This window comes from Barbus barbus (assembly GCF_936440315.1).
Source record: "Barbus barbus genome assembly, chromosome: 9".
NCBI classification, from domain to species: domain Eukaryota; kingdom Metazoa; phylum Chordata; class Actinopteri; order Cypriniformes; family Cyprinidae; genus Barbus; species Barbus barbus.
The window spans coordinates 21,180,434-21,207,497 of NC_136737.1; the positions used below are offsets into that span (position 1 = coordinate 21,180,434).

General features: G+C 36.5%; 1 protein-coding gene across 2 annotated transcripts in view; it reads left to right on the plus strand.

The window, feature by feature from the left end:
- The window catches only part of LOC306875441 (adenylate cyclase type 9-like), a 52,877-nt gene that overhangs the window by 15,643 nt on the left and 10,170 nt on the right, over positions 1-27,064 (plus strand). For both annotated transcript variants that reach the window (XR_013784744.1, XM_079425999.1), the window contains exons 2-5: positions 21,151-21,281; positions 21,427-21,534; positions 22,736-22,983; positions 23,071-23,173. Coding sequence is in view for 1 of the 2 variants with exons in the window: in XM_079425999.1 (XP_079282125.1) it covers positions 21,151-21,281; positions 21,427-21,534; positions 22,736-22,983; positions 23,071-23,173 (590 nt within the window). In the remaining variant the exon portion in view is untranslated. The remainder of the gene's footprint in view (positions 1-21,150; positions 21,282-21,426; positions 21,535-22,735; positions 22,984-23,070; positions 23,174-27,064) is intronic.

The window sequence follows — 27,064 nt, forward strand, 5'->3', positions numbered from 1 at the left end:
CCAACAACGCTGTAGAAAGATTTGTGAACGCTCTGACAACACTTGGACTTGTGTTTAAAGGCGCCACAAAGGAAACAAGCATGTTGATCTTGTGCAGACTGACCACAAGTAACATTAGGGTATAAGTTAACCTCATGAAATATTTTAAATGTAATAAATTTATTGATGGAAAGAACTTAACAATTATAGTTCAGTGTTTCCCACAGACTTGCACTCTATTTGTGGCGGCATACATATGCAAATTCATTCTCTGCCAGCAGGGGACACTTTTAGAGCGGGAGAAATAGAGGTTTCCCTGGTAACCCTGTACACAAAGCAGCGCTCCGCTCACAAATGGTGTCATGCAAGATGAAATGAAAATGACAAAATCCAAAATTTTCTGAAGACAGTCGGTTTCCTTGAGAAATACAGTGATATAAAAACACCCGCACCGGTTTTTGATTTTGAAACGTGCAGTGCTCATGTTTATTCAGTGAAGTCAAAGCCTTTTGGAAAATCTGTTTTTGGCAGTCAGTTTTGATATTGTGGCAGGCCGCCACGAATATATCAATGTATGGGAAACACTGTACTTGCATGTTTGCTAACAAAATAAACCAATAAAAGCCATTTGTGTGGTATGTTTTTGTGTTCATGGTTAAGTACTAACTAATTTCAACCTGCAGTTTATAGCAGACGTTTGCAAGCCTTGGTCTTTAATTAACTTTAACATTAATTTGTGTTCAGCCTACTGTCCTGGTTGAAGTACTCCTTAATGCTGTTTATCAAATCGGTGTTGTTTTGAGCAAATGAATTGCGTTCGTGTTGAAAAACAAGCGTTCTAGCATGAAAATGCTTGGGAACTAATGTGGTCGGAACCAAAGTTTACAGGACCACAATCCTCTCAAGCGGAGGACTTCTACATTCTGATTGGTTGCCGGCCAACCGCGTCATAGCTCATTACCAAAAAGTTGACCTGACTTCAACTGTCCTTGACGCCCATGCTCGCCACTGGTTCACATTGAAAATAAATGATTTCCGGCAACTTTGACGCTCTCGTCGGTGGCGGTGTGAACGTACGGTCATGTGTTTGTGGTGAAATCCAGTTAGGGATTTTCACGTAAAGGCATAGTGTTTCTCAGCACGGGTTTGCAACGGGTTCAGTTCAAATTCGCCACGTCGACCAACAAAAAGCTGTTTGATTTAAAAGTGACTTCTGTGTGAGCTGTGCTTTACATATCGATACACTATTGACAACAGACGATGGACCTTTTGCCCACACATTTTCACATTTTCTCCTAAATCTGTCTTCTGTAGGAAGCTCTCCAAACTCCTGGCTTGGAGACATTTCACCATCGCTGAAAATTCAGAGTCAGCTTTGTAAACTTCAGTGTCATCTTCTGTCAGCCGGCAAACTTTGGGCTTACACACACACACACACACACACACACACACACACCTCTCATGTTTTAAGATTTTCATCTGCCTTGAGCTAAAGCTCTTGACTGTGATTTCGAGTAACAGGCTTGTCAGGAGATGTTCTTGACTAATCTAAAACAATCTTCCTCTTTTTCTGGAGATTCATGCCCTGGCATGTCTGAGAACTCTTGCTCCGAAACTGATGGCATATTTCAGCTCCAAGCGTTTTCGTTTTTCTTTCTTTTTCTCTGTTTCTCTAGCACTCCTCTTTTACATCACCGCAGCACTGTGAGTGTGTGTTGACACAGCTGGTTGGTTTTGTGTGTTTGCCAGGCTTTGGCCTTACATTGCTTGTGAACAGGTCAGGGAATTACTTTGATAAGACACCTTCCTGTAGCCAGAGGTCAGAGTCATGTTGTGTGTGTGCGTGTGAAAGTGTGTGTTTTATGGAGCATGCGCTGTGAACGAGTCGTTCACTATGATCCTATAAATAATAAATTCAAGACTGAATGGGGCTTGCTAGTGGGTATAATTACTATAAACCTTTTGAGAATTGTGTAATTTAAATTTTTACTTTTATTTCTATTATTTCTGTTTTTATTTAATTTATTATTTTTTATTTTACTTGTGTAGTATGTGTTTTACTTAAACACAAGTGTGTGTACATCACTGGCAAATGACAAAAATAACATATATATGTGTATATATATATATATATATATATATATATATTAGTGCTGTCAAACGATTAATTGCATCCAAAATTAAAGTTTTCTGTTTATATTATATATGTGCGTATACTGTGTGTATTCATTATGTATAAATACAAACGCTTGCATGTATATATTTAAGAAAAATGTCATGTTTATATTAAATATTTGTATATAATATAAAAATATAAATGTATATACATGTAAATATTTTCAAAATATATACTGTATGTGTGTATTTATATATACAAAGAAATATACACAGTACACATACATATATTATGTAAGCAAAATTTTTTATTTCGGATGCGATTTAATAATTTTATTTGTATATTTTATTTAAACATTTTCAGTCATATTTTGTGGAATTAATTTACTTGTATTTGATTGTACTTGATGTAAAGAATTACATTTATTTCTTTGTATTTGCATATTTTACTTACCCTTTTAGAATAACATCTTGTGTAGTTCTTATTGTGTTTTATTTTATTATTTATTTGTATATATTTTCAATTTGGATAATTTATTTATTATTCAATTTTATTTGCATGTATTTTAACTATACCCTTTTTTATTTTATTTTATTTGTATATATTTTCAATTTGGGTAATTTATTTATTATTCAATTTTATTTGCATGTATTTTAACTATACCCTTTTTTATTGTATTTTATTTGTATATATTTAACATTTTAAGAGTTACATTTTAGTTGAATTCATTATCTTTTATATGAACTTTTATAATTATATTTTGTGTAATTCAATTATTGAGTAGGGTTTTGGTTTGTCTAAAGGAGTTATAATTAGCATTATATAAAACAGTACAAGCCTATGGGTTGTCCTGATTTAGATAGCTAGCTCAACATTTCTCTTTGTGTGCTGTCGCAGACTCGCAGTTTTTATTTTTGTAATGTATGCATTACACATTTGGTACTACAGGACGTTGACTCAGACTGCAGGATCACTAATCTCTCCACACACAAACACGGTGACCTTCAGTGCGAGTTGCGTGACATGCGTTACACGTTTGCATGTCGACACTCCAGCATCAGATCTGGTATGGCCGATTCTCAGGAGTAATACAAAATATTTGTTTTGTACCTTTGTAATACTCTGAAAACCACCAATAGCAGGTAGTGACGACAGTCACATGATGAACCAAAACCCATCACAAGCCGCTTTTAAATACTAACATGTATAGAAGGTGCACAGTGTCATTCACACAAACTCTAAACACCATCATGGTAGCACACAAAACTGAAAAATGCAATAAACATTAGATGTAACATACAACCCTAATGTACACAACTGATATCACAACTGACTCTCGACGGATGTGGCAGGGACTGAGGACCATCTGTGACTTCGGAAACAAATCCTCCACGGAGGTGAGAGCAGATCCGTTGCTGGCCGACGAGTTAAACATCTTCTTCGGCCGCTTCGATGGCAACGGCGGCGGCGCGTCAGGAAGCAGCAGGCAGAGCAGCGATAATCCTGTAATCACCGTGTCTAAAGAAAGTGAACGTCAGGAAAGCAGCCAGACCTGATGGGATAACCGGCCGTGTTCTGAGGTCCTGCGCCGATCAGCTTGCTGGTTTGTTCACTTCTGTCTTTAAAGAGTCCCTTACTACCTCCATGGTTCCCACCTCATTTAAAAAATCTGTCATTATCCCTGTGCCAAAGAACAATAAACCCTCTTGCCTGATTGACTATCGCCCAGTTGCCCTCACATCTATAGTCATGAAGGTTTTTGAGAGACTTGTAAAGAGCCACATCTGCTCCTCCATACCTGATACCTTGGACCCTCTTCAGTTTGCCTATCGCCCAAACAGATCCACTGACGATGCCATCTCTCACGTCCTCCACTCTTCCCTCACACACTTGGACAGCAACAATGGGAATAATGTAAGGCTGCTATTCATTGACTATAGCTCAGCTTTCAATGCTATAGTCCAAGGTTATTATAGTTTTGAATTTTTAAATTTGTTTTATTTTAATATCATTTTCAAATTTGCTTAGAAATTCAGTTTCGTTTTTATTAGTTTCATTAATATTTTTGTTCATTTTAGTTTAGTTTGTATTTTGTGAACACATTTTTATTTAGTTTTTATATAGTTTAGTTTCCGTTTTAGTTTCAGTTTTAATTAAAGTTTAGCAGAATCAACAGATCACTTCCAGAGTGAAGGCCAAGGAAAAACTTGATATAACCTTAGTGAGGCAAACGTTTAGCGACAAAATTAACCCATGCTGAGATTAAGAGACGGTAAAAGTATACAAATATACACCAAAGGAAGTAAGCCTTTTTACTACACAAGTTGCGCTTAATGTCATATCTAATGGTGTGTTGAGATATTTAATATGAAAATAAACGTAGCCTAATTTGGTTATGTCTTTTTTATTTTTTTATTTAACCATAATCATGATGTTGTAACTGTCTTGTCTTGCACACTTTTCCGTGAACATCCGCGCATAAATCATAACTGGGACTAATGAAATTCAATAATAACGGCAATCGTAGGCCTATTTAAAGGCTCACATTTGAATGTGTTATTCTTTATTTATGAAGAATTATAAGCGTGTGTATGATGTGATTTAGCCTATGCATATTTATTTGTTCGAAAGTTTGGCAGTGATCACAAGATGCTAGAGCAAGTTTTGTATTGTTTACGGAAAGGTGCGTTCTCATCTTTTTTCTGTTAATTATCATGTTGCGTGTCTGTTTTTCTTCAAAGCACCAACTTGCCTAATGTTGGTTTGATTGCTTGTATTAGATGAGAAAATAAGTTTGCCTTCCTGATGTTGTAGATTAATGCGGGTCCGGTTCGGGTCGCGACTCTCGGCCTTTATGTCAAACGGTTCTGGTCTGGTAGGCTACAGAAATAAATGAGTGCTGCTGTGGGATAACGGGTCGGGTGTTGTGTTAAGTACTGCTGGTGCATGTTTACCAAACAGGACCCGTGCAGGACTCTTCTTTAAACCACTTTGCGTCTCTCTGTCAGAGATGCGCCATTTACAGGTATTTCCCTAAACCGCCACACAGCTCATATATTTTTCTGCCAAGGAGTGAGAACGTAATGATTACGAAAACGATTATTTATTTTTAATTATTTCATTTCAGTTAGTTTTTCAATAACTGTTGTTAGTTTAGTTTCATTTTAGTTTTTCAAATATTTTGATTTTTATTTTATTTCAGTTTACGAAATAGTTTTTTCATCAATAGTTTTCGTCTTAGTTTTCGTTTACGAAAATAACCTTGCTATAGTCCCCATCAAGCTGGCCTCTAAACTCACAGACCTCGGCCTAAACTCCTCACTCTGTGACTGGATTCAAGACTTCCTCACCGGCAGACCTCAAGTGGTGAAAGTTGGCCAGTTCACCTCAAACTCCATCACCCTGAACATAGGAGCCCCACAGGGCTGTGTCCTGAGTCCCCTGCTCTACTCTCTCTACATGCGTGTCCTCTCACAGCTCCACATCTATTGTCAAATTCGCTGATGATACTGTGATTCTGGGCCTCATCTCCAACAACGATGAGACCGCATATTTGGATGAGGTAGAGAGACTCGCATCATAGTGCCAGGACAACTGTCTCTCTCTGAATGTGAGCAAAACTAAAGAGCTGATCATGGACTTTAGGAAGAGAGAGCAGCAGCCCTACACTCCTCTTATGATCAGTGGGACCCCTGTGGAGAGGGTGAGTAGCTTCAAGTACCTCGGTGTAAACATCTCAGAGAACCTGACTTGGACTACACACATCCAAACACAGGTTAAGAAAGCCAGGCAAAGACTGTACCGTCTGCGACAGCTGAGGAGATTCAGGGTCTCACCAGCAATCCTGAAAACTTTCTATTCAGGGACCATAGAAAGTGTATTGACTCAGTGCATCTCAGTGTGGTATGGAAACCGCTCCAATCAGGACTGCAAAGCACTACAGAGAGTCGTGCGCTTAGCTGAGCGCATCTCAGGGTCTGCTCTCCCCTCTCTGCAGGACATCTACCTCAAACGCTGCAAAAATAGAGCTGTCAAAATCATTAAGGACTCAAATCACCCTGGTAACCATCTATTCACTTTGTTTCCATCTGGTAAGCGCTTCCGTAGCCTGATGGCAAAAACTGAGAGATTTAGGAGGAGCTTCTTCCCCCAGGCCATCAGGCTCCTAAACTCTAACTCTGTCATAACATCACATGACTCCATGTAATATCACCATATCAATAAGCTATTCATAATTTTTCTCTACCTCATATTGCTGCTATGTGAATACCCTGGACAACTTTTTGCACATTATTTTGCACATTCCTTCTTATATTACTATTTAAGTCAACAAACATACTGACCTGCACATTTATATTTATCTTTTTTTTATCTTTTATTTTATTTTATTCTTTATACTTTTCTTTTTCTTAATATTTATGTACATTCAGTGTTTTTGTATTCTATATAATTGCACTGTCCTTGGAGCGGACCTGACCTACATTTCACTGCTGGTTATACTCTGTATAATTGTGTATGTGACAAATAAAAATCTTGAATCTTGATAAGAAAAAAACTAAGAATAAACAGTTTCAACAAAAAAAACCCATCAAATGTGAAATGTAATGCAGGGAGTTTTGGGAATGTAAATTGATAGTTATTCAATGTAAATTATATGTTCTTTTTCACTTCCAAAAACTGTGTATTACCGTAAAATTACATGTAATGGCCAATGCAGTTTTTGACCGTATATAGTAGGGGAACTTACCGTTAAGCAATTAATGCATTTTTACTGTAGCATTTTTACAGTCTTTTACTGTTAAAATCATATTTTACAGTGTATGTATTTCTAATTTTTATTTATTTAGATTTGTTAATTATTTAGTTAAGTAATAATGCTATTACTGATGATTTTAAATTGAATTAATGAATTAAAATTAATATTTTGTTTTATTCGGTCTGGTGTTCTTTAGTCTAGTAATTATAATTAGCTTTATATGAAAACAGTAGAAGTTTATGATGTGTCCTCATTTGATTGATTTTTAATTTTTTTTATTTTATTTGTTTGTTTTGCACCGTCCAGATTTTTGGAACATTTTTGATATAGTGCAAAATGGATCTAAATTTAAAATGTGTTAAACAGAGCGGAGAGTACTGAGATTTGAATGCAATATAAGTCACTTTGGATAAAAGCGTCTGCCAAATGCATAAATGTAAACGTAAATGCCCCTAAATATTTAATCAATGAACATGGGGAGAGATATGCACAAGTTTGTGGAACATAGCTGTTGCACTTCTGCAGTTTCAACTCTCGCTTTCAGTGTGGCTTCTTGGGGTGTTTATCAGATATAATGTGTGTTTGTGTGTGTGTGTGTGTGAGAGAGAAATGAGACAGCGGAGCAGAATGCCCAATCATGCTATTGGATGAGTGTGCTCTTGGGACAGAATAGGTTTAATGTATCAGTGATTCAGTAAACCGTTGTGTGCTTGTCCAAGGGAGAGAAACGAAGAGAAAAGTATGTGTCTCATTCATTTTGGTCACTGTTCTTCTGAGGGACATTGCTGTAGGTCTGTGTGTGTCAGTATGACGCAGCTCGCTCACCCTGTGCGTCATGATGTGTGCTTGACACCAGGGAGAATGAGTGAGCGTGATTTGAGTGAGATGGAAAAGAGAGAAGGACCCCCTTTGCACTCCCTGGCCTCATTTCAGTGTTGTAACCAAAACAACAGAGTTTTAATGGCATTGTATTAAGAGTAGACCGTGTCAAACAACTTAAAAATTGAAAAAAGTAGGCTAAATTTTAAATTCATTGCCTTTAAAGCAGAACATCTTTGGATGTCTTCGTCCTGCCACTTACTTTTAAAGGAGTCATGAACTGAGAAATCAAAATTCTCTTAATGTTTTGATATATGAGGTCATTGTGCTATAAAAACATTCTGTAAGTTTCAGAACTCAAAACTGTCTCGTTAGTCTAAAAACAGCTTATACAGACCGTTTTAACGGCAACAACATTACTGTGCATGCGTGATTTTGTGGCCCGAACTTAATTTCCGGTAGACTTCCACAAAGAATTAATAACAACAGCAAAGTCTCTCTAGAGTAGATTATTTCTGATAACAAGCAAAATATATTTACTGCGTAAATCAGACTGGCTTATTGAAAATGCAGATTCATTCTCTGCCAGCAGGAGGCGCTTTTGGCACGGCAGAGATGGAGGTTTCCCCTGAAAACGGCTGTATGTAATGTAATGAATGTAATGACTGCTTTATCAGTCATTACATTCAAGATTAAATGAAAATGACACCGCAAATTTTCTAAAGACAGTCGGTTTCCATCAGAAATACAGTGATAAACACTCGTGCCGCATTTCGATTTTGAAACATGCAGTGCTCATGTTTATTCAACCCTCTACAATGCGACTAAATTTCACTCTGGGCAACTAAATGATGTTTAATATTAGCCAATGGCTAAACAATTCTCAGATTTTATTCACCAGTGTGAGTTGGAGGCTAAGTATAAGTTTAGCACAGATATATTCACTCGCGGAACAATGACTGAGCACTTCAGAGTTTCGTTCTCTGTCAAGCGATCTGTGCTGTTTTTCAGTTTATCTCAATGAATATGTATCGCACCTGTATTTGACGTACCGTGAACTCTCCGTGAACCGTCGCTTTGGTGAGAGCAGAGAGAGCAAGAGAGAGTCTTACATACATGCAGAATTGACGCGCTACATGTAAACGATATTTTTTGTTGTATTTTCCTGTCAAAATAACGAAGTTCCTTTTGGATTTTTTTTCAGCTTTTAAGAACTGCTGGGTTTTCCTGTAATGGGCGGAACTAATGCGCAAACGGCAATCTCATTGGCTGGCGCTCACCTATTATCGTCCCTGTTTTGATTTCAGCAAATCAGTTTGAGTGAACACAAACAACCTGATTAAATATTCATGAATCCAGCAGCTCGTTAATCCTTAGTGCGTTTTATACTGTTCTTTTTAGCAGAATTCGTATTATTATTATTATTATTATTATCGTCTTAAGTATTATTGTCCGTTTTTTTCCCTTTTTTTTTTTTTTTTTTTTACAGAAAAACTGAATAACCAAAAAAAAAAAAGCACCACCAGTCCTAAATTCAGTTATTCAGTTAAAATGTCTATGCGTTCATACATGGTTACTAAGTTTTAATTGTAATTCTTTAATTCTAATTATTATAATGTCATACTATAATGCTTGACTGACTGATGCTAAGAGTGTACTTTCAAATATTTAAAAAGCTGTACCATTTTACAAACATACGGTATATTACTGAGCATATATATATATATATATATATATATATATATATATATATATATATATATATATATATATATAGGCCTAGTATATCAGCCTGGCAAGTAAACTAAAAAATTTACTAGCCAATGGCGATTCAATTGCCAAGGTGTCCATAGAGGGTTGTTATTCAACAAAGTCAAATCCTTTTGGAAAATCTAATTAAGGCGGTCAGTTTAGATATTGTGTGTTTATTTATGTGTTTCCCATACATAAATAAATGTATGGGAAACACATCCCACACCATAACAGCCTGAGCCCAACTTCAGTCTGCTCATCACCTTAACTTTAACTGCGTTTGTATTCAATGCCACTAACCAGACCAATAAACAAACACTGACCAGAAGTTAACTTTGGGCAAGGCGCGTGCATCTATTGAAGGCAGTCTGCCATAATGACAGCTTGTGGAATGTTCTACTCTATGATCTAATAGTGTGGATAAGCACTGCCTCCGCAGAAAATGATCAACACCTGCTTCTACAGCACTGCCTGTTTAGCCCCGCCCACCAATTCACACGCATAGTGTAAATAACGAGAGAGGCGAACACAGGTCTATGCAGAAACCAAATGATAAACTTGATTTGATGAACTTTATTTTTAATGAAGTTCCAGACTGCATCAATAAGAACTTGGTCCTTTGTTCACTTCATTTTATTGCGGATTCATTTACAAGCAAGGCACAATTCAGTGCAGGATTTTCTGAAAGATTGAAACAAAAAGACGATGCTGTGCTGACTATATTGGATCTGACAGTCATGTCGCAACACACAAGTGTGAGTAACTGTTTTTTATTATGTTGTCACTATTGCTTTGTTGTTACAGATCATTTGATGTGTATGGAGCATTTAAGCATTTTTAAACTAAATCACAGCAGCGTCCATCTATGAAGGATGTAGGCTGTCAAACATACAGAAGTATTAGCTAATGATAGTAGTGGGTGTTTACTTTAAAGTCTACAATCCGCCACACCTATTCAAACAGAGCGTTCTGATGAGGGGGGTCAAAGACAGGACAGAAAATAACCTATTGCTTCTAAATAGTTTTTTTTACGTACGGACTTCGGAGAATAGTACAAAATAAACAAAAGCAGTTCATGACCCCTTAAAAAAAGGGGGTTTGGAGACGCCACAAATGTTACATTTCATTATTCCATTTTTTTAAATGGAATCCCATTTTTTTCTTTATCACGAAATTCATGTGCATATTTTATTTAAATATATAATACATATGTGATCTAATCGTAAATACGATTAATCACATAAGGCATTAAATTGACCATCCTAGATTTAGTAAATTGTTAATTTGCACAGCATATTTATTATTGTGGCCTGTACTTACTTTAATATTTCATAGCTTATCTTGTTTTGTTTTTTTAATGTCATTGCTTTGGCAATACAAAACAGATTTGTCATTCCAATCAAGTTTTAAATTGAATTGAGCGAGAGAGCAAGTAAGCGAGTGGGGAGGGTGGGATTTGTACAGTATCCTTGGGCTCATCATTGTGTCCTAATATGGTGTCATCAGAAACCTCACAGGACACACACGCACTCTTTTTCTCCATCCTCGTCTCGTCATTCCCCGCCTATCTCTGAGAAAGCGAGAGAAATGGAAACAGAATTATCAGCAGAACAGCAAGGACACAGTTCACAGAAGACACATGCGGAAAGAGAGCCGGAGACAGGAAGTCAGAAAGAAGAAAGAACAGGGCTAATGGACGAGTGGAAAAGTCTGTGGCACATTCATAAAGAGAAAACCAAAGATGAGCAAACAGGAAACAGCGTGAAAACATCTGGCCCAGAGCCAACGAGCATCTTTCCATTCAGCTCAGAACCTGACAATATCAGGTTTTGAACCCCCAACCAATTGCACCCCATAAAAATTACCAACAGAAAGTAATTTAATGCTTCACACTTTGACCTAGTCTGTTTGATTTTACTACTTTATCAACTCTTTGCATCTTTTGTTTCTCTCTGCTCCCCTTCCCTCTGTTTTTGTCTGCACTACGGAGATTGGCAGAACGAGTGGAAACATTGTGGTTAGCCAGGAGAGGAAGAGAGAGAGTGGGAGTAAGCTACTACCGTCTTTCAGAGGAAGAGACACATTGAGAGTAAGGGACAGTTCGTTATTGCATTGCGCTAATTAGCTTGTTAAATTTTCCACTGGGTCTTTTCGTCAGCCAAAAGATATGTTTAGGGATAAACCCAGGCACTCTAAATGCGTAAAGTTGTATCTTTTGGAGTTCAGTAGGGGCATGTGACCCAGTAGGGCAAAGACCACAGTTTTTTTGGGTCAAAGGTCATGTGACAGGAAGTGAATGCAGGGCAAACTCGCTGCAGTTGTTTAACAGTACAGACTTCACTATTAAGATGCTCAGAAGAACTGCTGTAAAATTGTACGATAATCTCTAACATTTCAAAGGGTGCTTCCTAGAGCAAACTTGCTCATATTTAAGGCTTTAGGATTGGAACAAACCTCTATCCCTTAAGTATTAACCTTTCGGTCAGTCGGACTTGCCAGAAAATCCTGTATGCACTGAAGTAAGAACTGAAGCCGTATCTAGGGACTAGAATATCACAGAGACTGGAATAATTGGATAAAATGGAGAATTATATTACTTTAACCTAGCAAGTCTCATTTTCCGGAGGATCCCTGTTCTTCCTTCTTTCACTGCTGCAATGAATGGAGTAATGCGAAGGGATTGACTCTGGAGACTTTGGATGCTCATGAGGAATGTCACAGTCCGGCCATGTGAAGAGGCAGTCTCTCAATCCTTTTACCTGACCTACCGTGGGCATCCTGCCCTGACAAGACGAGACTTATCTTTGGTCTTCCGTGGATAGCACACTAAAAACAAACAGTTTTTGGTAACAATGATTGATAGCAGCTTAGAGGGAAAATAAGTGCACTTACAGTAAAAACTAAATTGATGTATTAAGATACTGTCAGAGTTAAACGGTGTTATTCTACACTTTCGTAGCACTTTTCTCTTGATGTTCCCCTTAGGTTGTTTGTTAGTCAGTGTTTGTTCAACTGAAGACCTAATTTAGATTTGCACATCTACTTTTTAAACTCTTAGGTTAGTCAGTGGTTTGCAACTATGTACCTTGGGGCCCCAAAAACAATACACATTTATGATGCCTCTTTAATAAAAGCATTTGACTCAAACCATCAGCTTATTAGTGGAGGTTTCAAATCTGAAAATTGACTCATCACAAAATGTGGACTACTGGGGGGCACTGGGGTAAGCTCTCGGAGACTCAACAAGGGATTTGCTCCCAAATGTGGTAAACCAAGGGTAGCAAGTCTTGTTCCTGGAGGGCTACCATCCTGCTGACTGAGTAATCCTGAACACCTTGATTAGCTGGTTCAGGTGTGTTTGGTTTAGGTTGGTGCTTAACTCTGCAGGATAGTATCCCTCCAGGAGCAGGGTTGGCGACCCCTGTGGAGAGCCTTGCTGCTGGAGGGTCACCGTCCTACAGATGTCAGCTCCATCCTGCTCCAGCACATTTGCCTATAATCCTCAAGACCTTTATTATTTGGTAAGGTGTGTTCATTTGTGGGTTGAGCTTAACACCGCAACATTAGCTTGTTTTCAATAACAGATTTGTGGAAAACCTTTGCTTATGGCTTAGGTGAAGGTAAACATTTGAGAAAGAAAATGGTTGTGTAACAGCATATTGGTTCAGGAGTTGAATGTTTCTGTGTTAATCAAACAACAAAACGAATAGAGAAAAATCACTTTTGTAGCTTTAACACAGATTTATTAATTTAATTTATACAGTGAAGTATTATTTTACATTTGATTATTCAATTTCTGTACCTGAATACTATTAGACCTGAAAAATATAAAGCACTGTTTATTTCATTTATCTTTGTTCCATTATATTTATCTACGTTTGTAATTTGTTTATTTTCCATGCTGATTTACTCGCCTACAAAATCACCCCGATCATTGATTATCTTTTTCCAAATACTCAAGTCATTTTGTTTTTCATATCGCAATATATATCACAATGTGAGTTTTTTTCCAATATAGCGTAGCCCTACTTGACACTTGGTTGAGCGGGTGAGTTGTTATATCTGATTAGCTTAATCCAAAAGAAGCACCTTGTATACATGTAGGCCTAACCTATCTATGACAGATGTGATGACGAACCCTTGCTAGCCTATACGTTTATTTCTACAAACCTCAGGTTGTTGTCTAGGTCTTTGCTTTTTTTATTTCCCTAGTTTTATGAATACCCACCTGGGCTTTACAGTAGGGTCAAGACTTCACTAGTCAAGGCTTCGCTGCCTCAAGTCCTTGACCGCTCTCAGCCTCTTGCTTTGTGATTTATAGAGATTGTTGCAGAGTTGCAACCCTTGTTATCAGCTCCTTGTTTATATAGAGGCAGCATCTCCCTCCAAGCTACAAGCTATTCACTTCTGCTTCAATTGTGGTTCAGATGCCAGCTTTGTGGTTGCTCAGTCAATCTGAACATGTCCACATTGAGTTTATCAGCTCTATTTGTATGTAAATCTGTGGAGCTAGCCAACTTGGTTTGGTGATTGAACCATCACCTTTTAGAGAACTCTGGAAACAATCTCTTTTGGCTACTGACCTGTAGGACTTCTTTGTATAAGTGACCTCTGTCATGATTGGTTAACCTAAATGTACCAGCGTAGGTCACAGTCCTTACATACTTTTAGTGCTTGATCATTTTTACAGAACAGTGTATGTTGTTTACGTATGTGATACACTCCTCAGTGGCGCCAGGGTGACACAAAGGAGATGAATTGTTGAATAAAGTCATTATTTTTGTTTTCTTTGTGCACAAAAAGTATTCTCGTAGCTTCGGAAAATTACGGTTAAACCACTGATGTTACATGGACCATTTTAACGATGCTCCTTACTACATTTTTGAGCTTTGATTGTGATGGTATCCTTGCTGTCTATGAGAGGGTCAGAGAGCTCTCGGAATGCATCAAAAATATCTTAATTTGTGTTCCGAAGATGAACGAAGGTCTTATGGGTTTGGAACGACATGAGGGGGAGTAATTAATGACAGAATTTTCATTTTTGGGGGAACGATCCCTTTAATATCTAAAGTCTTGACTACTTGCTGCATCATACAACTGCTAAGGAACAAATGCATTCATTTATCTTTTTAATTTATGCTTGGTATAACACTCACACTTTGCATGTGTTCTTATGATACTTGCGTCACTTGTGATGCTACTTCACAAGGTTTCCAACTGAACCAACAGTAAACCCAAAATGGTTTCTATTGTCAATGGCAAATCAATACTGCAAGAGAGGAAATGGTATCAGAGCAAAGCACCTGCCTTTAGTTCCACTTACTTTTCCCCTTGAATTCAACTGATGTTAGTCAGTGTTTCATGTACAAAAAAATAGGTTGCTAGGTTCTCACCCTGTGCTACGGTATCTTGATTTCTATATGAAATGACTTCTGTTATGATAAAACGTCATTGTGTTTTTACAAGACCTTTGTAGGATAAACTATAGATGCACCTTCTCGAATGTTTGGACAAATCTGTTTCTTTGTGGTTATATATGCTAATGCACTTGAATTGAAATTATAGTCTGGGGATCCTCATGGTTAAATCCCAGGCTAGGATTCCCAGCTATGTTGAATTACTTTATAGCAGTTCCCTGGAAGACAGCAGTGCCTCCGGGGTTGTGTGTACTGCAAGAATATCCCCTGATCCCAGCTTGCTTTCAGTTCCCATGTTTGAGAGGTCAAAGGACTATTTATGACTTCCTTGAGTCCAGATCCCTTGGGAGGAGCGGGTCCACATGGCCATCCAGCTCAGACAGGTTCTGACCCAGAAGCTCATTAGCTATGTGGCTCAGGGGCCGGTTGCATAAAAGGTTAAGACTAGTCTTAAGTTAGTCAGCTAATTTTTTCCCTTAAGACTGGTCATGATTTTTTAATTCAGTTACATAAAAATGTTGGTTAGTCTGAGTTGAATCTAAAAATAACACTGATTACCCTTTAGCTAACTCCTAGTTGGTCAGACTAGTTCTTAAGACACTGTCTTAACATAGAGACACAGATTAATAAAGACCTGGGGCCAGTTGCATAAACTTAGTCTCTAGGCACAAAGAGGCTAAAAGGGACATGACGTTCGTGAATGGCTCATTGATGTGGCCTCCGCGGCCCCATTTGTGTTTGGACGACTGTCAAATTTATGTGTACGGATCTGTATGTACTTTGGCTCCGATCTTGTTCGAAAGTGGCCCTGTGTTTGTGGCTCATTGTGGCTGAGCATGAAACAGTGGCTGAATATCGGTTTGCATACTCATGCTCTGCACTGAAAGTATGTACTGGTGATGGGAAAGTACATCATTTCGAGAGGGAAAAATCGCCACATCCTGAAGTCGTATCTTTATACCACAGAAACCTTTGTTCGTGTACTGTTGGAATTTGCACATCTAACGTTAGGATCTAGTTAAATATAATTACATTAGGATGTATTTTTTCTTTATTTTAAGTTAACAATTTTTTGTTTGTTTGCTTATTTTTAACAATAAAAGTTGCGGTCATTATCATTACAGAAATTATTATTAGTGTTAATATTTTATATACATGTTAATATGTATATATATATATATATGTGTATATATGTGTGTATATATATATATGTATGTATATATATATATATATGTGTATATATGTATGTATATATATATATGTATATATGTGTGTGTGTGTATGTGTGTGTATATATATATATATATATATATATATATATATATGTATGTATATATATATATGTATATATATGTATGTGTATATATGTATGTATGTATGTATGTATGTATATATATATATGTGTATATATATGTATGTGTATATATGTATGTATGTATGTATGTATGTATGTATATATGTATATATATATATATATATATATGTATATTTATGTATATATGTACAGTATATTATATAAATATTATAAAAAATAAGACGCATTAATAATAACGTTTTTATTTTAGTACCAATAATAACAATAATGATAAGATTAAATATTAAATATATTTTTCTATTTTATTTATTATTAATATAACTTAATATCATATTACTATTAATAATAATAATAATAATAATAAAAACAATAATTGTTTTTCTTTTAGTACCATTTATAATAATAATAATAATAATAATAATAATAATAATTTTTACATTTTATACTATGGTTGTTGTTGATATTAGTATTACTAGTAATAATTTTGTTAATAATAATTATAACAATTGTTAATAACAATTGGCTGCACACAAATCGGTAGGGATCATCAACACCATGTCCCGGAAGTACCACAGAAGATTGAAGACAGCGCCACCTAGTGTTCCAGAGATGTAACAATTCTTGCAAAAATGTTTATAACTTTTGAAAATGTTGTCGTTTAGTTTCCTGGGTTATGCCGATTCTGACGATGTCTCATTTGTCATTTTCCAACATAGTGTCTGTCCGCCATGTTGAAGCAAATGAAAAAGTGTTTTTGCTACGGTTACAAATTTTGTTCAATTTTGTCCAAAATCTGATCATACAATATTTGGACCGAGCCGCACAGAAATGACTGAACAGATTTTTGATATTCACTACAGTTCCCGAGAACTACTTTGGCAAACTAGAGCGTGACTGTGCTTGTTGATTTATGCTAGTTAGCTTAGCATGCTAATTGGTTAGCATGCTAAACGGATACCATTCGTTCTAATGTGACTCTTCAGCTATCAGGTTAACCGTAAACTAGTTTATTAAGTTAGTTTAGCATGCTTAGCTTAATCTGGCTAAAATGCTAAGTCACGCTTTTGTGAGCTCATTCTCACTCCTAAACGTCTCTTCTGGAGCTTGTTGAACGTGTGTCAATTGAGTGGCGCGCTCTGCTAAGCCGCTGGCCCTGAACATTTCAGGTCGTGGGTTTGAATCCAGGGTGGCGCATGCCCAGACCGCAAGAGGTAACCGTGGCCAGAAAAGGTGTGAACGTTGCTTTTGTTTCCGGACGTTGGATCTTCCGTATGCATTCGTCTTGAATCAGAAACGCGTGTTTGTTCGTTCTCATCTGAACTTCTGTTCAGTTTTGAACTTCTGTGCTTCTGAACCTATCTTTTTTTTCAATGTATGTTCTATTTCTGTTGTTTTTGCTCTTCCCGCTCTACAGCCCGTTTGCGGGTTTGGCCCCGGAATCGCTGCTTGCAGCTATATTTTAATATGCTTCTGTTCTTCTCTTCCTCTTCTCCTCAATAATTATAATAATAATAATAACGCTGTTATCAACATTGACATTTGCTTATTTGTAAATGTTGTTAATATTTAAAATATATTCACTTACTTTCCATTTTTGGCTTGCTGCAGCACGTGACTAGCATTTAAAGTTTACAATAACTGTTATCACAGTTATGTGAACATATCAAATAACTGCATAGAGTATCGCACGGTTGTGCTACTGTGTGTGTGTGAGAAACAGCAGAGCTGATCTTTATGAGGGTTTGTTAGGCTGCGCTCTCACAACTCAGGTGAGTTACAGCCGAGAGTACGGCTCTGTTTATTCTCAGACGCGTCTTTCATGTCTCACAGAAGCTGCTCGAGGAACTCGCTGGAGCCTTTGAGAAAGTATTCCCGCAGGCTATACAATGTAGCTAGTTTATGTACAAATATACACGAGTGTTTCCTTGCAGCAGTGTTAGTGCTGACACTTAGCCTGTGTGTGTTTTAGGAGATTATATATGAGCGTAACACGGTTAGCTTGTGAGCCGTATGTTTGAACAGGCTGATATTGGCCTGTTGTAATCGCTTTCTGTTTGTTTTTGCCTCTGTTGGTACAACAGAGTCTCTCCACAGGACACTCAAAAGTGTGCGTGTGTGTGTGTTGGTACAAAAGTGCTCATCCTCGTGCTTAGTGTTGTTTAATGTAAACATCAGTGCTGAAACAAACCTGCTCAGGTGCTTTCAAGCGCTTGTTGTGTATCTCTGTAGAATCATTGCTGGATCAGACCTTGTATGCCCTCACAGGGAAAGTAGATTTGCGGAAACCAGATTATCCAATTACAGTTCATTTTACAGTTATAAATCATTAATAGTGTAGCTTAAAGGGGACCTATTATGCAAAAATCAGTTTTATAAGCTGTTTTATAACACAGTTGTGTGGCCGCAGTGTGTGAAAACAACCATCCTATAATGTTAAAAATCCACCAACTCATTTTTTAATAAAACCAATAAATCATAAACAGTCTCTCCAAACGAGCTGTTTCAGATTCTCCCTCTGTTCACGTCACCGAGGGGAAAAAGTCCCGCCCATTTGTGACGCTCTCTGCCTCATTAGCATAAACACAGCCCTGAGTGAGAAGATGAGGTCCGCCATTACTGGAGTTATTTATAATGTCAGCACCAAAGAGGCTTTGTGTTGTGTTTTGCACTAATAAACATAGGAGTCGCCATAATCGCCCCTCATCTGAGCCGCTGAGGACACTGTGGTTAAATTTAATTTTCGAAGGAAATATCCTGGAAAAAATCTGTAAAGTCCCCTAAATGTTTATGAATCAATACCAACGCTTCTTGCACGAATGTCAGCTCAAGACAAAGTGCCACACATTTGTTTTCCAAATTGCTTTTCTGAAAGAGCTGTTGTAAGGCTTATTGCTAAAGCTATCATTGTCTCTGTGCTGCCAGAATGATCGTGAATAGGAATGTGCTTGTTAAAAGTTGCATATGAAAGCAATGTGAGTCGATCACTTGAAGTTGTTGAGCTCATAATCATAAGTGGGACTTATACAGTTTGTGATAGCATGAGACCACCTATGTTGTTATTTTTATCCCGCCGTGCTCCCCGACTGTGTAATTCACAAATTTATTATGCACAGTATAATCAGATGACTGACTTTGAGTAGTTTTCTGTAAGGATAACAGGCTTGTTTTAGTGAAATGTTTATTTGCAAAGGCTAGCATTGCTAATATGAGCTTGAGCTCTTGAAGCTCCGCCTTCTTCTCCAGGAGCAACAGCTCACTCGCATTAAAGCAACATACTCAAATACAGAGCGTTTTGGCTCTGGTAATTTTAACAAGCTGTAAAATTTTATCTGTGGGGTATATTGAGCTAAAACTTCTCACATACGCTCTGGGGACATCAGAGATTTATTTTACATCTTGTAAAAAGGGGCATAATAGGTCCCCTTTAAAGCTACATGCTTTATGCCGAACAATTGCAATGCACTAGTTACATATTTTAATGAGATCATGTTAGAGAATTTTTGAACCTGAATGTTCAAACTATGCAAGTCATTGGGAGATTTCTTATTCATCCTGAAGGTTGTTGCTTCAGATTTTAATTTTATTTTCAAAGAAATAATATTTTTATTTAGCAAGTATACATTACTATGGAAGTCCGTTTCCACCACTGAATAAAAGAAATAAAGGCAATTGCAACGTTTTATCCCACAATTCAGATTTTTTTCTCACAAGTGCAAGATTACATTTCACAATTCTGACTTTTTTCCTCAGAATTGCAAGATATATACTCACACTTGCAAGTTCTATAGTTAGAATTGCAAGATATATATATATACTCACACTTGCGAGTTATAAAGTCGGAATTTAAATTTCACAATTCTGAGAAAAAAAGTCAGACTTGTGAGAAGTCGCAATTACCTTTTTTTTTTTTTTTTAATTCAGTGGTGGAAACGGTAAGTGTCCATACATTACACTAATCAAAAGTAAAAACATCTATACTATTTTAAAAGTTTTCTAATTAAAATAAATGCTTTTAAAAAAACAAACATTCTATTCATCAAAGAAAATTTTGCATCACATTTGCATAGTCCGTACTAACCTACTTTAATTCATGATTGGTTGACAGCAAATTTCAAATATTAAATGGAACGATAAAATAACGTCATTAACCTATTAATGGCCATTTGAAATTTAGTTTGTTTCCGGTTTTCGTTCCTTGAACCGGTTTCCGAGCCCAGATCAGAAATGACACAAATACTACTTTTTTGCCACAGCTATAGTTTTTATCCTAATCCTAAATTTTATCCTAAATTTATAGTCCTTATCCTAGTTGAACACCTCTGGTGTGACTTTATATGCAGACCTTGAGCCAAAAACTCATCACCTAACACCACTGACTTGTATAGACACTATAAGGACAAAAGTGTTGGGACACCCCCTTCTTTAGAACAGAAAAAGGCACTAACAAAACTGTGGCAACAAAAATGGAAACATAATTCATGTATTTAAAAATTGTATTTCCATCTCTGTTGCAACAGTTTTGGACGTGTCTAAGTGACAGTACCCTTATGTCCAAGTCAGTGGTGTTTGGTGATGAGTTTTTGGCTCAAGGTCTGCATTTAAAGTCACACCAGAGGTGTTCAGCTGGGATCAGGACTTGGTTTCTGCAGACCAGTCAAGTTCTTCCACACTGACTGAATCAATCATGTCTTTTTGAACCGTGTCTTATACACAGAGACACTGTCATGTTAGAATAGAAAAGGGTCCTGTCCAAACTGTTGCTATAAAATTAGAAGCACACAGTTCCCTAGAATATCATTATATGCTTAAACATTAAGATTTGTACTCATAGAAATTACTAAAGTAGTCAAACATGTTCATTAGAAGGGGGTGACCCAATACTTTTGGCAATATAGTGTTTATCTGTAAACAAATAGCTATAGTTTGTAGAAAAGCTTTCTAAGGATTGCTGGGAAATATGTGGATGAAAGACAGAGGTTGTGTCTCTTGTTTGTAGGTTTAAAGACGTATCTGATCTCGGGACGGAAGTGTGGCTGTTCCCAGCTCAGTTTGAGTCCGTCCTCAAACACACACAACACTCCAGATCTCACACACTGTGCCGTCACTGAACCACTCTCACACAGCAAGGTACGGCCCTCGACACACGCACACACACACACACACACACACACATACACATATATATATATTTGTTGCACAAGTTTTAAATGAAAATGTACAATTCTGTCTTTACTCACCCTTTTCAGTGCATTTTTCATCTTTCTCTTCGCAGCCTGTGTGCACATCCTGTAGCATCTCCGTAGATGTCACTGACAATCCGATAGCAGATGAAGCAACTCGAAACGGCTGCCAGGATGAACACAGAGCCAACAGCAGCAAGGTACAAACTCACAATGATGATCACCAACTAAAAAAGCCTCAGTAATTGCACATTAGAAGCACACACCTTAACACAAGAACCCAGTGTACTCTATTTCAGCAGAGACTGAAATGCTGTCATTAGCAGCTGTTTATATATTATGAAATGTTGGTGTTATTAGTGGGAGTACTACACTTCAGCTAAAATGTTCATATCTTTTAGTCCTAAATAAACATTAGGAGATGGCAGACTTAATGTGACTTTGCCAAAACACTGCTCTTTGCCATACTAAATACTGTTCAATTAAAGTTCAATTAATTAGTCAACTTACTGGACAAAGGGTTCTTTTTGGTGAATTAAAAACAGCCTACAGCACAACCAATGTAGTCCAGTTCATGAACAAGTGAATCTTTTGAAGCTTTTTTTTTTATGAATGGAAAATATACAATGTCGGTAGTATAGTCCAATTTTCAAAAGAATGACTCCATTGAGCCAGTTCTTTTTAGTGATCTAAATTAAAATTGAGTCATGGATGAATGAGTCTTTTGAACAGGTTTTTAGTGAATCGCAAACCGACAGCGCAGCCAGTTTTTCAAATTCATCTTTTGAATCGGTTCTTTTTAATGAATCAGAAACATACAGTCTGGACAGTGTAGTCAGATTTGCAAACAAATGGCTCTTTTGAGCCACTTCTTTTTAGTGATCTGCACCAAAACTGATTCCTCGATGAATGAGTCTATTTTTTTTTTTTTGTAGTGAATCGAACAGACAAGTGCAGTCAGTTATTTTTGATAAATAGAAGAACCTAGAGCATGACAAGGGTAGTTCAATTCCTAAACAAATTATTATTTTGAACCGGTTTAGTGAATCGAAGTCACAGTGTGGCCAGTGTAGTCAGATTCCCATACGAATGACTCTTTTGAACTAGTTCTTTTTGGTCATCGCCATTGGAACTTATTTCTGGACGAATGGCTGTTCTTTTTGACAAATCAAAATCCTAAACCTACATTTACAACAAGTGTTGTCCGATTCCTAAATGAAGTAGATCTTTTAGTGATCTGCATTAGAACCACTTTTTTTTTTTTTTTTTTTAAGAATGAAAACTCTACAGCGCAACCAATTTTGTCCAATTTCTGAGCAAATTAATCTTTTGAACTGATTCAGTGTTGTCTGAATCCCAAACAAAAGACTCTTTTGAGAGAATTTGGTTTCTTTTGCGCAGTTTTCTGCAGGTCGTAGCCCTAAAACTCTGAACGGTCTGCTGAGTCCTCTGTGTGAGGAGCGGGTGCGAGTCAGCCAGTCGTCTCTGTGCGACAAACTCCAGGAGAAGGACAGGAGCTGGATGGGAAGTCTGGCCGCAGAAGGAGGCAGCGCCAGCGGCATGGACCACTCAGCCATTCTCCCGCTGCGCTCCAAAAACTTTCGGGAGAAAAGCGACGTGCACTTTGTGGAGGTGATAAAGGAGGACAGGTGAGGGAGAGACGATTCGTTTGAATAGTAGTTTTGTAATTCAGTCATTTATTTTCACCTTGTTTTCTCCATATTGTCTTTTTTTAGGCTGATGAAGGATTACTTCTTCAAGCCACCCATTAACGAGCGAAGTCTGAACTTCCTGGAAAAATCTCTGGAGTCAGCTTACCGCACCAGCTACCATGAGCAGGTACACACTTGAAATAAAATAAAACGCAGAGAAAACATTTTTCCTTTCGGATAATTGGCAAGGCAAATCTATTTGGTTTAACTCAATGTACTAAAATAACAATCTAAAACTGAAATAAAAATAGATAAACTATAAAGACATATATTTAAATGACAAAATATGACACACAACAAAATTACTAAAACATCAATTAAAAATTAAATCAGAAATTCTAAAAATAATACTACTTCAGAATATTAATAAAAGCATCTTATTTCAACATATCTCACTTTTGTTTTGTTTGACTTGATGTACTAAATAACAACAAAAAACTAAAACAGAAGTAATGATTAAAAACTATATGGGTGTTTGTGTATATAACACAAAAATTACTAAAACATTAACTAAAAGTGACATCTGAAATGATAAAAACTAATTAAAAACATGAATTCAAAATATTTCTCATTTTTATTTGGTTTAACTTGATGTACTATAATAACAAACCAAAACTAATGAAAATTTGTAAAACTATGTAGACATTAAAAACACTACAAAAAAGGACAAAATATAACAAAATTGCGGAAAACATTAAAAATTAAAGCTGAAATTATAAAAATACTGAAGAATATTAATAAAAAAACATTTTATTTCAACATTTCTCATTTTCGTTTGGTTTAACTTGACGTATTATGACAAACACAACAAAATTAAGACATTAACTAAAAGTGAAAGCTTTTCATTTGGTTTAACTTGTAGTAAAATAAAAACTAAAACTGAAAAATGTATAAACTATAGGTTATAAAAATACAAAACATATATTATACAAATATAAAAACTAATTATGAATAAAAACTAATATGAATATAAAAAAATGTTCCACTAATTGCCTTCTCATTTTCATTTGGTTTGAAAATTAGAAATGCTCAATTAACTTGACACACTAAAATAAAAAACGGATATGAATTAATAATAAAAAAAAAAACTATATACAGGGACAGATTATGACGCAGAGGTGCCCTGGGCACGGACTGATTATAGGCCCCCCTCAGTTGAAATTGCGGTCATTTTTCTTAAGTTCAAATAGCAATGGATTTTATCTACACCAAGTGAAAATAGCAGTATTTTTAGCGATATGTTATTTACACTAAGTGAAAATAGCTATAGATTATATTTACACTGTTAAAATAGCAGGATTTTCTGCTATTTATACTACTTGTTGCAAAATAGTGGCAATTATCTGTACTTCAGTATTGTATTACATTATGCAATAATAACGTATTGAGTGTAAATTATCATTTTAATTCAAATTATTAAATGGATGCCACCTTATTGATACAATTTTTTTATTATCTGTGTCCTGTTGCTGTCTTTCTGTTGCACTGTGGAGCTTCTGTCACTACAACAAATTCCTTGTATGTGTAAACATACCTGGCCAATAAAGCTCATTCTGATTCTGATTCTGATTCAATAAAGCCCTCCCTACACCTACCCTAACTCTTCCCGATACTTTATTTTCAACTTTTTGGTTACTTCTTTAATTTTTATTAAACATAATTGCCTTTACGATGTGATATGAGATTTGAAAAGGGAGAAAAAAAAGTTCGGCAAAAGGTGGGTTCGAACCCTAGTCGATCGCGTCAAAAATACCACCATACCCGCTTTACCATCTGTTGCCACTGGAGTGATTGGTGCATGGCAGCATTTTATAATCTTGACCGTCCCAATCACACGTTGGTGGGCGGAATTAGTGTAAATAGCCTCTGCCAACTGCAGTCAGGCCAGCCTCCACTTTGAAAAACACGGTCATTCTAGCCGCCACGTTATTTTGTGGTGCGCGCATATACTAGGCGTTGCGGTAATAGCGTGTAAAAACTCAGATCAAAGGAAAAGCGATCTCTGGCATTCATTTATTAAGCCAGTTTCTCTGTCAATAATGAATAAATAAATGAATGAATGAACAAATAAATAAATACATTTTAAATAATACAAATGTTTAAAAAACTGTCTGGTAAAATGAAAATGACTTCAAATGTTGAGTAATATTTCAACTTGCATATAACCATATTTATCTGTCAATTCACAAAGAAAACGCCCTGTTTCCACAGAACAATTTCAATTCAGTTAACAATTTAAATTGTGAAATTAATATCTTGCTTATATCGTACGCACTTCTGCACTTTGTTGTTTCTGATGAGAGAAATCGGCAGAGAATTTATTCAGGGAGCGCGCGCACTAAACAAAACGGCTATTTCAGCAATGACCAATCTGGACGCCTCTTATTGGCCATTGTACTCATAAACTGAACAGAATCATGTGTGATTGGTTATAATGCGCAGTGCTGTAGAAAAACACGGCTGTCTCTGGCTCCGTGCCAGCCAGCGAAGATGAGCGAATGCAGGTTTTAAATTAGCAGCTGACGATGTGCCGCACTGAATGATCTAACCACACCGGTGTGATCGTTTATTAAATATAACAAATATTATTCGGCTTTTTTTGTCTTTTGGAAGCTGCATTCAAAATCCACTTGCCTCAAAAATCTGAGGGGGCACGGTTGAAATCGCATTCTGGGAGTAGCGGTATTTCGACTGGGCCCCACTCTGGTCCCAGTAGGCCTGTGCGTTGATCCGTCCCTGACTATATAGACTAGGGGTGTAACTGTACACAAATATGACAGTTTGGTACGTACCTCGGTTTTAACGTCACGGTTCGGTATGATTTCGGTACAGCAGGGGGGAAAACTAAACTTTTTTTTTTTTTTTTTCTTTTTCTTTAAATACATTGTTTTAAATAAAAATGTCTTAGTGATAAGCTTATGCTTTAAACTATAGGGAGCCCTTTTACATTATAAGGTTACAATGAACAACTTAACCCAAACTTAAATTTAACTGCTATCTATATTTTAAATATAATAATCAACACTCAACTTTAAAAAAATGTTTGCAAACATGTAAATTGCACATAATGCAGTTTTTAAATTAACTTATAAATTAGAACATTTCTGTTTGTTAAAATATATTAAATTACACTGGCTGTCATAGCATGTTTCATAACAGATCAATTTAAACATACATTAAATAATTAAGATTAACAGGTAAAGTAAAATATAATGAGAATATAGGGTAATATTTCGCGAAATGCTCCTCTCTAGACGTAATTTCTCTAGTGAACTAATGTGCTGTGGACACTGATGACTTGAGGTAAATAAATGCTACGTGACATTTTATTTCCACACTGTTTTGTTGACATCTTTCTGTGGTTGAAACACAGATTAAGCGATTACATGAGGCATGAGATGTTCATAGTAAAGAGGAACGCGTTCACTCGTGCTCTGCTGTTTGAACTGACCCCAGTTACACTGCACACGTCTGTGGGGCGTTGCGGTTCAGACACGGGAACCGTAGCTGATCACGACCGCTTTAGACAATGCTTGTTTATACCAGAACATTTCTGAACCGTCCCAGAAGCAGAGAGGCGTTTATACAACGATTTGTCATGCCACATCAAAGACTGTCAAAATGCCATTTATTGTTTGGAAAAAAAATGCTGTAATTGTTTGGTACATGTGCGTACCAAACCGAAAAACCCATACCGAAAATGTTCGGTACGAATACGTGTACCATTACACCCCTAATATAGATGCATTACAAAAAAGACAAAAAATTACACAAACACTACAAAATTTCTAAAACGTTAACTACAATGTAAAAATTTAACTGAGAAATATAAGAAAAAAATGAATTAATGAATTAAAAAATGCTTTTATTTCAGCTAGTTGCCAAAGCAATATTTTTCAACATTTTATTTTACTTAATGTATTAAATTTTGTACGTTTGCCCACTGACGAAGAAATGATCAGTCTATAATTTTAATGGTAGGTTTATTTGAACCGTGAGAGACAACGATTAATCGCGA